General features: G+C 43.9%; 1 protein-coding gene across 3 annotated transcripts in view; it reads left to right on the top strand.

Annotated features, from left to right (window-relative positions):
* Positions 1-957: 957 nt before the first annotated feature.
* glg1a (golgi glycoprotein 1a) overlaps positions 958-16018 on the top strand; it is a 37529-nt gene continuing 22468 nt past the window's right edge. The window contains exons 1-4 of one of the 3 annotated variants that reach the window (XM_046037479.1): positions 958-1330; positions 12445-12474; positions 13197-13283; positions 14958-15173. In XM_046037479.1, coding sequence (XP_045893435.1) covers positions 1007-1330; positions 12445-12474; positions 13197-13283; positions 14958-15173 — 657 coding nt within the window. In that variant the 5' untranslated portion in view covers positions 958-1006. Of the gene's footprint in view, positions 1331-1875; positions 1958-12307; positions 12333-12444; positions 12475-13196; positions 13284-14957; positions 15174-16018 lie in introns of those variants that run through there. The other 2 variants (XM_046037481.1, XM_046037480.1) reach the window with 2 other exon arrangements.

Here is a 16018-nt window from a genome sequence, read left to right as displayed (position 1 = left end):
AGTTCAAATTCTCTGGCTTAAATGTAAAGATTTGCTGCTTTCCTGTTTGACATCATTATAAACAACCAGATATTTGAAGAAATCATCTTGAGCTCTTAGGGAATTGTGTATTTTCCTTTGACATTAAATGCAAACGGTGCTTTGGTTCATCAAAAAGTATCTATAAATGAATTAATGTTAAATACATGTACGCATATATATATATAAATATGCATACATGTATTTTTTCAGTTAATTAGTGTAAATGTTTCTGCTTTTTGTTGAATGAAAAATTTTTTGTAGAAAAATATTTCTCAAAACAAAGTAGGCTATCACAAAATCCTATTGGTATCTCTACCAAAACCCATCTGCAGTATAAATACTACTAGTATAAGAATCAGAAAGTATGTCATTTCCTTATATGTGCAGTATTTTAAACATACAAGGAAATTTCTATCGTGATGAGGTGCTACACGTTTTACAAATATAAAGTTGAATATGGAAATATGGACTAAACAGATTTATAAAAGAATAATACAACTATTAGTAGAGGATAAACGATGTGGCAGATATTTACATGTGCATTACTCCGAGTTTGTGGAGAGGATTTGTATAAATATGTAAATGGACAAAATATAGAAGATGAATAAATATGTGCAATGTGTACAAATGATACCCAGCTCTTCTTCACCTTATTCCTAAAATGCTCAAGTTTTAACAACTCAAAGTCCCAGCTTGCAGCTCCCGTGCAAACTTTGCACCATTCTACTTTCTGTACAACCTTAAGTTTGGTCTGTCAAAGTGTTTCATTTGTTTATATGCTAAAAAGACTTGATCTGCCATTACAATAATTAGAAACGCCGGGAGAAGACCATTTCCATGGTGGTTTCAGCGCTCATTAATTATTCATGAGCTGCCCGGTGTCATCCTAGAAAGAAAGAAAAAAAATCTGTCTGCAACTTTACTCCAAGTCCCCATATTTCCGAGGGCTCGTGAACGCAGCAGTAGGCTGACTGGCTCCGTGAAGATGGCGGACTGTATACGTGTTCCTGTGCTCCTGCTTTTGATGTGCATCTTGTCGTCTGTGCATCCAATTCGAGGCGAAAATAATATTGTCGCCAAACTTGCTGCGAACGCACAGAATCCAGCCGGAGGTCCTGGAGCGGCCGTGGCGAACCCGGGAGCCGCGGAGAGGAACCTGGGCGCAGGGGCCTCGTTGACTCGGCGGCGCTCTGCCGGCTGGAAGTTGGCTGAGGAGGCGGTGTGCAGGGAGGACCTGACCCGGCTTTGCCCCAAACATTCCTGGAACAACAACCTGGCGGTGCTGGAGTGTCTCCAGGACAAGAAGGAGGTACATTAGTGGGGCAGGGTCCTGTGGTTTCCGGGAAAGAAGCGGGGTGTGCCTGGCGAACAGAACCTGCTAACGGTGGCTGTTGTAGCCATCCGCTAGCCCCTGTAGTGAGAGAACGTCACGCGAAATGCCGGTCAAAAACTGTGCCATTTATTACTTATGGTGTCCTCTTCAAAATGACACGCACTGTAGAAAATAACCGAACACATATTCAGGGTCGGCAGGATCTCCTCTTCAGTTCGGCGTGTTGCAATGCGTGATTGGCAATTTTCTTCTCTTACAGCTTGCAGATTTTTGAATCGGGTCGCCTCTTATTTCCTTGCCTTGAATGTCTCTCCTAAATACACAAATTTGGAGCAGCGTGACGTTGATTAACAGAAAAACAATTGGATGAAACTTGAGAAAGAAAACAATGGGAGTTTACCAAAAGACATAATTGTGAAAGATAAACCGTTAAAATTATAGGTTTTTTAAGTTTGTTGTCAGTAATTTAAACAATGCGCTGTAACGCAGAAAACAGGCAGATTGTTAACGCAGTTCGGAGTTACCAGACGTCGTGGACAAGCTAGCGGCTAAAATGTAAATTTGCCAGCCTGCAGGCGTAACAATCCAGAGCCACAATTCACCGTAAGATGTTTCAGACAGATTAGTAACCCGGTAACTTTTTAAACCAGGTTAGCTAACATTAAGGCAGCTAACTTTGCTAACATTTGTCGTTCCTCTGTTAGCATAGGATGCTAGCTCAGATGGCCGTCAGCCTTTCACTGCTGGATTTCTGTTTTGTTTCTTGGCTTTGTGTGTAACCTGTAATTACAGCGTTTCGTTTCATGTACACGGCAATCAGCTGTAATGACAGCTAACCGGGGTGTTTATCGACTGTGTGTGGGTTGAACCTGGTCTTTGTGAGGCAGACGGAGCAGCTTAAAACCGTTTTGTCTCTTCCTCCCCCCCCCTGGGAAAGCTGGTCGCTGGCCTGCCGCTCCAGCCGGGGGGCAGAAACAGGATCACAAGTCACCGGGAGTTTGCAGTAGTGAATGTTGCCCTGACATGTTTAGGCAACACATTACCAAGCAAATTATGAGAAAGATAAAACCTCTTCTTCCCTTTTCTCTACCAGTTCCAGTGAAATGCGTGTTGTATCTGAAGCTGCTGAGTTTATTCTGCAAAGACTCAGTTCACACCAAACGTCAAATAATTTAGTCAGTATATTGTCTCAAACAAAAGTTCAGTGTGTGTATATGTTGTTTTCTAGGCCAGCAGTCTAAAACCTAAAGATACTCTATAAAACAGAGACGAGCAGCAAAATCTTCACATTTCAGAAGCCGGAACCAGCAAAGTTTTGGCATGTTTGATCGATTAAATCGGCTCCACTCATCTATAAAGTAAATGTCAGCAGGTTGAGGTTGGCAGTGGCAGTTTGGCGGCTTGTTCACATGGGGATATATATAAATGGATATGGGGTTAGAGTTATATATATATTCCCCCTCTGATGTTAGATGACTGTTGGCGTCTTACAGAAGTGCAAGAAGGTAACAGAACTCTATTTATTCTGAGGGAAAAGAAAGACAAGATGTGCAAGTTTCTTTGCAGATTGTTTGTCTGTCTCCAACTAAAGGCCAACTTGTACTTCTGCATCTAATGTTTGTTGAGCCCGACGCCACCTCCCCACCACAACAAGTGTGATTGGTCGGCTCCTCCTTCGCGTGTCCGGTCCATGGGTCGTGGTCCACCGTCTCCTCCGACGCCTTCTCTTGATTCTGCGTCATTTCACTAAAAGCAGCTGCCGTTCAACATCCATCAGGATCCGCTCAGATTCAGTCGCCATAGATTGATCAGATAATTGATTAGTCGTCGACTGTTAAATTAATCGGCAACTGTTTGGATAATAGTTTAATCAGCGAAAATGATTTGATTCCACTTTGTTAAATATGACTGTTCTGTTTTCTTTACTCCTCTATGACCAGTAAACTGAATCTCCCGGGACTGTGGACAAAACCAGACGTTTCAGGACGTCACCGTGGGCATTTTCTGACATTTTATAGACCAAACAACTAATGGAGAAAATACAGAGACAGATTAATCGACAATGATGGTGATTGTTAGTTGCAGCCCAAGTTCGTAGTAGCGTTTTAGCGGTGTAAATGCAAAGCAGTGCAGACTCCAACGAACAAATACAAACGCTCACAACGGCGATGCAGAAGTAGAAATTGTCCGTAGTCGACAGTCACAGTGAGAAATCTTGTGACCTTGAGGCCGGTTCAGGTGCACCTGAGAGATCGGCCCCGGCCCCGGGACCGTGGCTGCGCGGCGGCCGAGACGAGCCTCGCTTTGTGCCCTTGGTTATCTGCTTACTCAGAATCACAAGGCGGCGTCTCCCTCGCTGGTAAAAGTCGTCATGAAATCCTCGTGACGGAGTCACAACAGAAGCTGCAGGGGCTGAGGGGTGAGCGTCGGCACAGAAAACCTTTCACAGTGAAAATTTCAGCCGTTCAAACTGGCACCATGATGTTCGTTTTCTGTAGTGTTGTTTGCTCTTGATTAGCTTTTTTGCATTTGACTCTCGTGTAGTGAGAAAATGAATGGGCAACAGGTTTTGTTCATTACTAATAAAATGATCTCGTTCCACTTTGTCAAATGTGAGGATCTGTTTTCTCTCTTGTTTCTCATATCGTTGTAAGTGTATCAGGTTTTGGACTGTTGGTTAGACAAACTATCGTCTGAAATGAAGCTGAATTCATGAACTAATTGACAGAAAATTAAAAGGCAATTATGTTAATTGATTCGTCATTTCAATCATATTTAAGCAGACATGTTATGGCTTTTTGGCTTCTTAGAAATTAGGATGGGCATATTTTACCATTTCAATAACATTTATTGATTAATTACTAAATTACTCTGCAGATGAATCGGTAATGAAAATAATGATTAGCTGCAGCTGGGCAATAAAACAGTAATGATGATCATTGCAATATCATTTTCCTCAATTACAATATAATGTTCTATACATCGTCAATTCATTTGAATCACGAACAAATTAGCACTTCATTTATCTATTAAAATATTTATTTAGTTGACTGACTTCCTAACTGTATTTGTTGAAAAATGATGCTGATAGTTTTGAATGTTCTACCTCAGAAGTTTAATTAACCATCTGGTTTCTTTGACGTTCGCTCGGGATCAAACATCAGCCTTTAATAGTTGCAGCCCTTATTAAGAGATTCCTTTGGGCTCTGGGCTGAAAAAGTAGGAAAGCAATCAACAGATTAAAGGGAGTGAAAGTCATAGTTGGTCGCTGTTGATGAGCTTCTCTGTGGCGTCTGTTCCAGTTTCAGGTTGGTGGCTGCCTGTTATTTAACCTTTTGAAGACGGGTCTGTGAACGACCTTTGAGGGCAGCTTCTCTTGTTTTTACGGAATGACGTGAATGCAGCGTTGGTCCCAGTGAACCCAGGTTTTTAGGGTGTGACGTCTCGTCTCTCTACGCCCACCACGGATGCTGCCCACCGTGGAGCTCAGCTGGCACTCTGCTGCTGCTCTCTGGTCGACGGTGAGACTGAGAGCTGCTTTTAGACTCGTAGCATTTTTGTGTGTCTCCGGCCTGCCCGCTGTCAGTCCTGCTGGTGGCTGTGGTTTTGTGTACGTGGTGCAGAGCCTCAGAGTCCGGAGGGAGGAGGCTCCGGAGATTGAAGGTTTCTCCTGTCGGCTGCGTGAAGCCTCCACGTGACTGTTTGTGTCTCGGCCTCCCAGAGTTATACCCGCTTTGTGCCCAGTTTGAGCACATTAAGGCTGCAGGACTTTCTCTTTTAAAAGCAGCGTGTTGGTCTTTATTCAGCTGCTTTGCTCTGTCTGTTGAGCAATGCGAGGAATGGAACCCCCAACCCAGGAAGTGTTAGTGCTTTGCCCTCAGAGCTCCAGACTAACTTTTAGCATTTGTTGCACTGGTGCGCCTACGTTTTTCAGTTAGGTGCACCCAACGTTTTCACAGCACCTTTACCGCCACAGCAGTCGTTTGAGCAACAACAATTAAGAAGAAATATGTGCAATGTGCCCGGTTCGTGCGTGATATGTGACATGAAGTGATATTTGCATGTGCGATTGGACGCGTGCATTGGAACAAAGAAACCCCACCGCCAACCAAATGCGATGGTACATGCGTTGCCAATGCATAGATATCACAGAAACACACTCCTGTCTACATCGTTGGAGCAGGCGAACACTTTCAGTCAGAAAGCATCCTGACTGAAAACATCACTAACTGGCGTGGGGAGGCCTCTGCAGCGGGGGATGCTCAGAAGATCACTGGTACCCATCTCCCGGGCATCGGTGATATCGGCGAGGTGCCTGCAGAGCCCAAAGGATACTAAAGGACGGTACCCACGCAGCCACAGCCTGGTCACCCTGCTGCATTCTGGGAAGAGAGAGAGGAGTTTCTGCTGCCGCACCACCAGAGCACCTTTCCCCACCAAGCTATCAGACTCTTAAAGCCTAGTTCATCCTCAGCTCTGCTCCGCTGATGACACTATAGATAGATTTATATTCCTGTATGTCGTCTGCTGTGTAGCAGAAGGGAGTTACAAACTCACTTTGACTCTACAGCCTGTTGCAGCGTGACAAATGTCACAGCTAGTGATGATAAGGTCTGGCTCATTCCAGTTCATCCCAGAGGAGTTGGGCGGGGCTGAGGTCAGGACAGTGAAGTTCTTCCACACCAGACTCTTTTTTTTTTTTTTTTTAATGGGGCTGGTTTTGTGGTCAGAAGCATTATCGTGTAGAAACAGGAAGGTGACAAACACTGTCTAAAATATCACCGCGGTAGCATCAAGAAAACAATAATAGAAACATTTCAGCGTCTCTGAGTACTGTTTGACGGTGCATTCAGGCTTCTTGTTGACATTTATCTCAAAGTGTTGATCCAACTGCAGCTTTCCTACTGTATGTAGTACCAGACGCCTCGGTGCCTGCGGCTCGTCTGTGATTCTACAGAACTTCCTTTTAGCCTGATAGTCGGACTGAAAAGCTGTTTTTCTTAATTCTTTCCAGTTTGACCTTGTGTCGCATTAGCAGTTGCTAGTAGCAGGTAACTTTAAAGTGAGAATATGAAGCATGGCAGAGAAAAAAGAAGACAGTCTTTCTTTTAATGTTGAATTCACAATGAATCAAAATCACTTTGACTCATTTGCCCGGTGGTTTTACTTTTGTGTGTGTTTTGTTGTTTGCTTGCTGGGGCCCAGAAGAGATGGGTTTTGTGGAGATTTGAGGACTCATTCATTGGTTGTTGAACTGTGGGTTTTGTAGTGAGCTGTATTTACACTGTGGGGAACAAGATCTTGTTTGCTTTGTGGTTCTTATCATCTGTCTGGACCTTTTGAAATACCTGGCTGTTAGTGATTGTCATGTGCCGGAATGTGTTTGTGTGTAAATATATTGATCATTGAAATACAATATTTACATTAAATGAGCTGAATGTTATTCCTTCAATCATAAATACTTGCACGACAAAGCGAGGCTGAGTAATCTGTGTACACAAGAAACATCAGTTTATCACCGTCAGCCATATTTTTTGTTTTATGTTTTGTGTCATGCACCTGGAACGCTTGGAGGTCAGAAGTTGGAAATTTGAGCTGGAAAATTGATGCTGATGAGCCGGCAAATCAGCCACCCAAACAAGCAGCGGAGGCTTCGGTAGACTACGCTGTAGATCGGTGCGATCAAACGCCACAGAGAAGCGGACAGCTGCGCACATTGCATGCTGATTAGTGTTGGGGAAGAAGTGGGTCTTAGGAACGTCCTTAAATCACAACGTAGACGCTCTGTGCTCCTCAGGTGAACAGACAGGGAGACGGGCGCTCCGCGAGTAAACGGCGGCGGCTTCTGTGCGCTACACAGCTGTAGCCTATCTAACAGCAGTTGAAATTACAGGTTACGTAACTTTACCTGTTAGGCCTTCATCTAGTTTTGCGGCTCTGCCGTGTGAATTCCCTCCTGTTGATGTCCTGATTAGTAAACATAAACAGATTCTGCGAGGATCAGTCTCTCTTCCAATGACTTGTGCTGCGCGTCGCGTACAAAAAGTTCAAGACAATTCAACCTTGGTGGCGGCAGGCGGGCGTAAGCGTGAGGCGAGCACTTCACCTCACTCTAACAGGGACACTTGCTGCTGAACGTAGACTGTTCATGCTGCTCCCTGATGAAGGAAAAAACAAGAAAGCAGATTTTATATGTTAACCTGTCGTTTAGAAGGTGGCCGATATCAAACATCATCTCTCTGGTCTGAAATATCCACAGCCAAGTCTGGAAAAGTCTGGTATTTTGAACATAGTCTTTCCACTTCTGTATTTTTCATAAAAGAGAGTTATTATACCCAAACCTGTAGTGCTGCGTTAGTCTCATGCATTTTTATTAAGAAAAAGACCTGTACTAGATAACGTTGGCATTTTAAGCTGGTTTTCTTTACATTTTACATAAATGGATTACTTTCAGTTTTGGACTGTATGTAACATGTGAATGCCTTTCATCTGTTTTTGGTTTGTGAATCTCTTCACTTGTAAATTTGTGTAGATCACGCAAGTTGCCTTTTTAAAATGTTCATTTGATTGGAGGATAACAAAGTAAACATGAACCTGATAAAAAACACGCCACTAAGTCTGGTCAGCTTATCACTTACAGGGAAGTGTGGTGAAGTGTTGGAGAAAAGTCTTTAGACTAAAGAAAGCTTTCTGTTCTGCGCCACAGTTTGATGAAACGTCACAAGCTGTGTGAATACTGCCCCACCCCGCTCTTCATAAAGCAAACAGTGAGCAGCCGGAGGTGGACCGTTGTCCTGTTGGATTAGTTTTTGATGGCCTGATTATAAATTCTGCGTGCGTCGCTCACTGTAACTCCAGATGTTACAGGATGCAGGCGCAGCGAGATCCGGGTTTGCTGCAGGAGACGGTCTGCTGTGTGTCTTATTTGTGGCTCTTTGCTCTGTAACACTCCAGACCGGTTCTTGTCTCTGAAGCATGACATTTGCTTGTGTGCTATGTTTTTTTAAATGCATTTATCTGTTAGTTGATAAGCAGAAAGTTGTTTAAACTATTTGGTTGAAGTCCTCTTCACATGCAGAAACACCTTCTCTGGGAGGATTTGCTGCTTTTCTCTGTTTGATGTAAACATGATATCTTTGAGTTTTGGTCAGACAGAAAGACAACTGAAGGTGTTGAAAGGGTCCTGGAAAATTATAACGGGTAGATTAATTGATTAAAAAGAATAAGTCACTTGCTGCCCTCTTTAATGCCTACATTTACAGAAGGCTGCTTGATTTTTGGCAAAAGTCATAATCGCGATTTTTTTTTTTTTTTATGGTCATAATTGAAATGAACACGATTATTGATTGACTTAGGAAACGTCGTACATTTATGGGACTTTTAAAAATAAATGCTTCATTTTTTAAAAATGATTATGCATTATCCAAAATAGCCCGTAATAGTAATGAAATGTTTTTAACTTTAAACAGCATCTTGGAGCCAAGAGGAAGACGGCGACGCTGCGTCTGTGTGTTTGTGCGTGCACACGGATTGGAGCAGGTGACAGGTGAAGACGCCCGCTCGTTATGTGACGTAACGCCCAAATTTAACAGGGCTGTTCAAGTTAAACGGTGAGGAAACTGCGGTAGAAGACGGGGGCACGGAGCAGGTGCAGCAACGCTTGACACGCCCGGTTTAAGCATAAACGATATGTGAACTGTGAAGCTTTGAGAGTCTCAGGCTGAAGCTCATAACGGTGACTGGCAGGTTGTCGCAGCTAAAACCAGGTCGTGTTGGCTCGAGCTGAAGTGAACGTCACAGCCTGCTGACGGGGAGTCGGGCTTTTAGGGAGGGGGAAGGGACGAAATGAGTGTCATTGCAAAACAGCATGCGCACAATAATCGATGATTCGATTAACTTGTTTTTAATGATCGTTGGAAGCCAAAATGGAAACGTGATTAAACTTCAATCAATTGCACAGCCTTACATGTAGTTTTAAAACACCGCGTCGATATTCAGCTGATTAGTTGATGGTACGAATCAGAAAGTGCGGTTAAGATGGCGCTGGCGTGTCTGGCGTCTGTCACGAAGAACATTAACTCTCTGCCGGTATACGATTGTCAGCTCAAACTCTGGGCAGTGTGCTCTTCTGCTGTTGAAGCCGCTGAATTGTTCTTGAACCTCTTATGTTTTATTCCTTTTATTAAACCTGTTTTTTCGTTTTAAATGTGCTCTATAAATAAAAACAAAAGCTGCGTCCAGCTTCTCAAATGTGAAGTTTCTTTCTTTGTTATAATGATCATATTATAAACCAGACGTCGATAAGATGATCAGCAGATGCCAGGTACTCAACACTGGAACCAAATATAGATAAGGCTGCGTTCTGTGGTGGCAATCAGCTGGTCCAATGTCTTTATTGTCAAATTCTTTTTAATTGTGAAGGTTTTCAGTAGGTTTGTATTCAGCTTCAGGAAGCGGGGCTCAGAAAGCGTCACGAAGGCTGTAGCTGCTGCGCTGTTTCAGGACTCGGAAGGTGTTGGAAAGGACACTTCCTGTGTCAGTGTCACAAACTCAAGCCGGACCAAACGTAGAGAGCTGATTAAGTTTGGTTTAGTTGCAGCTATTAAATGAGACGGAGGTTTTCACAGTTGTCATTCTGAGTGAGGAAGGAGCGTCGGTGAACAAAGAGCCTGAAGTATGTGGCTGGGTGTGTCGCTGTGTTGGTTTTCTTCCCCCCTCCTGTTAGATTACAGCTCTAACCGCTGCTCACACTGAGTTTCACACAGGTGGATTAATACAACAGTGTGATTTACCTGAACAGTAACTTTCAGAAGCGGGCTGGTTTCATCATAGTTAGTTTATCTTGGCGTTTAAACCTACACAGGATTAAACAGCTGAGAGGTTTTGGCTTTCCTCACAGAGCTGGGTGGACGCCCACATGAGTCACACTGGGTTCTGCGGCGGCGTGAAGTGATGTTTGTCTGTTCAGTGCAGAGCTGGCGGACTGAGCAGGGGAAGAGGTGGGGTCCAATAAATCAGATTTAAAATCCTCAAATATCAAAATCAGTCTCGGTCGGCTTAAACTTCCTTATGACAATATTAGATTTATAGGATATTTATATTTACATGTGGTTGTACAACCTATGAGCTTTTTAATCTATAAATGGATTAAAAAATTAAAAGTTTTTACCCACATCGTAGCCGTCAGATTTTATTTTACACGGCAGGAAGGCGTGTACTGACTTTAAGCCCGTTTACAGTAAATGGGGTTCCTCCTGGATTTTTTTCATTATTGGGTACAAATTGTATTTTGTCATTTTGTTTGTTTTGTTTTTCGGGCTGTCTCCTAAGTCTTGAGAAGGATCCAGGACCCCGATGTGTATTCATGTGTATTATTCACAGAACAGGATACAACAGTCGCAGCTTGTCTCAAAAGGACATAAGTGCAAAGCTAAGTGTAGTGGAACCGGTGACGGGCGTTCTGCTCACTCCCACTTTGCTCTCGTGATCTCGTCTCTGGCGCTGAATGTTGGTGAAGTCGGCTAAACCGCAGGATTTCATGTGTGGTAATTATCACTTTAGATAAAGGCTGTAGGGCGGGAGGGAGCAGGTACAACGTGCTCAGTGACATGTTTTATAGCTAACTGCAGTGTCGGGCTGCTAGGGTAATCAGCTGGAGGCCATTTAATCAAAAGTAAGATGTATTAATGAAAAAATCCATCGGGAATGTTTATTGTGTCTACAAAGAAAACATCGTCTCTATAGGCAACACAAGGCAGAAGCTGTTTAATGCCAAGAGACCCCGGCCGAAATATTTAAAATAAATAGAAGTACTTTGTACAGTGAGGGGCCCATCTGGACCAGTACTGCTCTGCTGGTGGGCGTGTCAGCAGGTCAGTCTGGGTCACATTTCCAGGACCCTTTATTTATTTCTCTTCTCCCCAGCTGAGCACTGAGTCAGCTCTGTGCTGTTTATAACATCTGTCAGTCCTCTGCAGTACGCCCCCCCCCCATCCCACAGACAGCCTATTCCTGGCTCACGGTGCGGCTGCCATGTGGAAAACGGGCAGAAATGGCAAACGCTGTAGGTCTGCAGGCGTTTGGCTGCCGGTCGGGGCTGGAAGTTAAGGCCGGTTTACCTCAGGTCAACGGAGCACGGCAGGAAAATGACTCTCACTGGCCTCTGGTCCTTAAATGAGACGGTTTAACCACGATGTCCTCGCCTGACACCGCTGCCAGGCTCCACAACACCCGCCTGAATGCACCCTCGCGCTGCAGACTAGCGCTCCACCGATATGGCTCTTTTTTTAATGGCCGGTGCCAATTTTTCAACATGATAAAATGCCAGTAACAAAGAAAAGTGACGCATAATCTCGTTCTTTCATGCAGAGCACAATCTAATATACACGTTTTCTTGGCCTGTTATCCGTTGTTTCAGATTTTAATGGATAAAATAGTGTTTTCAATTAGGATTCCTCCTACTTGTATGGTATGTAGTGGTGATTGGATTGTATATGAATGCTTAAATTGCAAATATGCATTTGTTTTCTTTTTCTTTTAATATATATGAATGCACAATAAATTGAGGTCGTTTAATATAAAATAGTGCAGTTAATTGTAATGTGTTGTGTAAAGTATGTCTGGTGTGGACTCCAGGAAGATGAGCTGACCGCCATGGCATCTGCTAATGGGGATACTTTAAATGCATAAAAACATAATTTGGCTTCTGCTGTAGATTTCAGAAGGTGCCCGGGGTTTAAGGGAGAGCAGGGTTCAGTTTGTTCTCTACAGTATAACAATATATGTAACGCTGGTTAGGGAAGGCGTTGGATTAGATTGGAGTCGCGGTCATTCAGGAGATACGTGTTCAGGGCGAACAGTTTGTTTATCGGCCTCAGGAGTGCAGGCCAACCGATTAATCTACTACGGACGAGCTTGCAGTGGATTATGGGATGTTGCAAAGGTCCTCCAACTTTAGGCAAACAATGAAATGGCACAGGTGACATATTGAGTAGCCGCTTCATTCATAAAGACACGAATCTACCACAGTCAAAAGGAGAAAGTTCTCTGCAGTTTACGCTCTAACCTCTCCTTTCTCTCGTCTCTTTCAGGAAACAGAGATCGCTGCAGAATGCAACCATGTAAGTGTCTTCCCTCCTGGTGTCACTGTGTTAAACTCCACTTCCCAGCCTGCACCACTTTATCCTGTCATTCCATGTGTGTAGGATTTTCTCCACTGATTGATTGAGTTTGGTTCCGACACTCACTTTGAACAACCAAGATAAGCATTGATTTGCTGAGTTTTAGGTCCCAAATCAAGGTCCACTTACTTTCAACCTGCAAGCTTATTAGCTTTTCAGATTTCATCCACAGCGCCTTGAGATATTCTCGTCTGCTCTAGCTTAAAATGTAGGCCTCAAAGTTTGTTCTTGACCTTGGAGAAAATACCAGAGCCACTTACTAACTTTTCCCCCTGAGCTCTCAACTGTATCACCCGGTTAAATTAGATGTTGCATCATAAATCTGTTTTTTGCAATAGCATTTAAAGGACTGCATTTCAGTGTTAAGCACGTAAATACTGCTGAAATAATAATTATATGTAACTTTGAAACCAAATTTTGCCCAGTTTTAACCTACAGTGGCTATTTTGGCATGCAAATCAAATCCATCACAACAAAAATGCCAAGTTGTACCGTGTGAATTAAAGGCATGTTTTATTCTAACGCCGGCCACAGAAGTTTAATAATGACAGCGTTTTGATAAGAGAGAGACGGAAGTAACCTCATGATCCAGTTTGTTAGACTCTGTCTGGATCTGGATAGTGAGTGTAAATCTGATGTTTTATGTATCTTCTCTCCTCCAGCTGCTGTGGAACTACAAGCTGAACCTGACCACCGACCCAAAGTTTGAGTCTGTGGCCATGGAGGTCTGCAAGACCACCATCCCTGAGGTAAGTCTCTAGAACCAAAGCTGTACAGTGCAGGATTTTTATCTCAGCTTCCAGGAAATGATCAGGTGTGGTGTTTAGTGCTTGTAGCTGAGTGTAAAGGAATCGGCCCCAGTCTCGTCCACGTTTTGTTTTGTTTTTTTTCCATCTACCAGGCTCTTTGTTTGTTGACAGTCCACACAGCTGCTGTAGTGGTCTGACGAGAACGATCCTGCTCCTCTTCACTGCCGCTCTCAGAAACATATTTGGATTCCTCCTCGGTTAAAAAAAGGGAGATTTAGCAGAAATTGAAAAACATAAAACCACAAGGTCTCCAATAAAACCTTTATCCATTTCGAAACCACAATCTGTTCAGTTCAGCCTGATTTTTTTTAACTAAATGAAGTTTCAGCTCAAGTCAGTTCAGGAAAGACTTCGACATCAACAGGCTTGTCACATCTGTGGGAAATGAAAACATGTTTTTCAAGGCCGCGCCTGATTCTTATATACAGGAAGCGGTAATCTGTAATCAGCTCGGCTTTGAAGCAGGTGTTGCTAAGAACTTGATTTCCTAATGAGATTGTAGATGAGTAGCTCAGCCTGCTTGTTTGTTAAAGTATGATGAGTTGCTTTCTGTGGTGTCTGAGAGATCTCAAAGCACCTCAACACAAATGAAGCAAACATCTGCAGGCTTTGATAATGTGTAGACGGCATAAAGAAACAGAAGACAGGCAAGTGGAAAATCAGCGGGAAAATGATCACCCATCTCAGCGTTTTCTCTCGGTTCTACAGAGCGTTTTAGCATCTTTCTGCTTCTAGTTGGCTTAGGGTCACTCTCCACGCTCTTACTAACCTTACCTCCAGCAGCAGCAGTTTTCATCAAACTAGCTCTGGTAAAGCCGCTGTACACGACCTGCTCAGCAGACAGACGCAGTTGGATACCAGCTGGTAAAGAAAGTACAACATTTAGCTGCCAGATAATTTTCTCAGGAGTTGCGTGAGACGAAAAAGGAATTCGCATGACGCTGTGTTGCGATAGCCTATCAGTGTTGAGATTGTCCGTACGTCACCGACGGCTCAGAGCGTCGTGTGGAGAGAGCCGGACAGAGCGGGGGATTGAAAATCTGCAGGCCGGCTGAGAGCTGCTACAAACAAACACCCGTCCAGTCCGACCTTGCTGACAACTACGGCGTTTGCTTGAGGGAGGAGCAAACCCTGGCCTTTGGTTTTTAGTTTGGCACGATGTACAGCCAACAGGTTGTGGTTGGATGTCCTAAGAGGAGGAGGAGCTACGCCGTGTAGTGCCTTTTTATTAGTCATTAAAAGCGTCTGAAAGTTGATCCAGAACTTTACAGGAAATAAGAAGACCCAGGGTCATTAAATGAATCTCATACAACATTCTTCTTTACAGGGAGTCAACGTAAAGAGGAAGAGTTTGGATTAAAAATGCTTTGAATTAATGATTAAAAAGAAGAAATGTTGATGTCGTCATAAGAGAATAACTGAATTAGTAAAATGTTGCAGATGTTGGTTCATTAGTTAAGTTTAAACCTTGTTGTCAGTGACTCTGTCTGAACAGCATCACTAGAGACTCTCGGATGACCCGTAAGCCTATTGTGTCTTTGTGCTAATGAAGCTGCAGGTGGTGTTCAGTTCCTAGCAGTTACAGTCGTGACGCTGTCTGCGCTCTTCCTGCAGATTAAAGAATGTGCAGCGGAGGAGCCGGGGAAGGGCTACCTGGTGTCCTGCCTGGTGGATCATCGTGGCAACATCAGCGACTACCAGTGCAACCAGTACATCACCAAGATGACCACCATCGTCTTCAGCGACTTCCGGCTGATCTGCGGCTTCATGGAGAAGTGCCGCAGCGACATCAACAATCTGCACTGCGGCAGCATCAGCACCGGAGAGAAGGTGAGACCCAAAGTGACTAAAAGTACAAGCGCTCACTGCAATGTGTTATTTTGAGGGGACCGCAAATTTACACTGTTATACAAGCTGCACGCTCGCTACTTTACGCTGTTATACATGTTACACGAGCTGTACGCTCCCTACTTTACGCTGTTATACATGTTACACGAGCTGTACGCTCCCTACTTTACGCTGTTATACAAGCTGCACGCTCGCTACTTTACGCTGTTATACATGTTACACGAGCTGTACGCTCCCTACTTTACGCTGTTATACATGTTACACGAGCTGTACGCTCCCTACTTTACGCTGTTATACATGTTACACGAGCTGTACGTACCCTACTTTACGCTGTTATACATGTTACACGAGCTGTACGCTCCCTACTTTACGCTGTTATACATGTTACACGAGCTGTACGCTCCCTACTTTACGCTGTTATACATGTTATACGAGCTGCACGCTCGCTACTTTACGCTGTTATACGAGCTGCACGCTCGCTACTTTACGCTGTTATACATGTTACACGAGCTGTACGCTCCCTACTTTACGCTGTTATACATGTTACACGAGCTGTACGCTCCCTACTTTACGCTGTTATACATGTTACACGAGCTGTACGCTCCCTACTTTACGCTGTTATACATGTTGCACGCTCGCTACTTTACGCTGTTATACGAGCTGCACGCTCGCTACTTTACGCTGTTATACGAGCTGCACGCTCGCTACTTTACGCTGTTATACGAGCTGCACGCTGGCTACTTTACGCTGTTATACGAGCTGCACGCTGGCTACTTTACGCTGTTATACGAGCTGCACGCTGGCTACTTTACGCTGTTATACGAGCT

Source organism: Micropterus dolomieu, linkage group LG22 (genome assembly GCF_021292245.1).
Source record: "Micropterus dolomieu isolate WLL.071019.BEF.003 ecotype Adirondacks linkage group LG22, ASM2129224v1, whole genome shotgun sequence".
In the NCBI taxonomy this organism is placed as follows: Eukaryota; Metazoa; Chordata; class Actinopteri; order Centrarchiformes; family Centrarchidae; genus Micropterus; species Micropterus dolomieu.
Note: the sequence above shows the minus strand (reverse complement) of the source record. Positions and strands in the feature narration are given on the sequence as shown.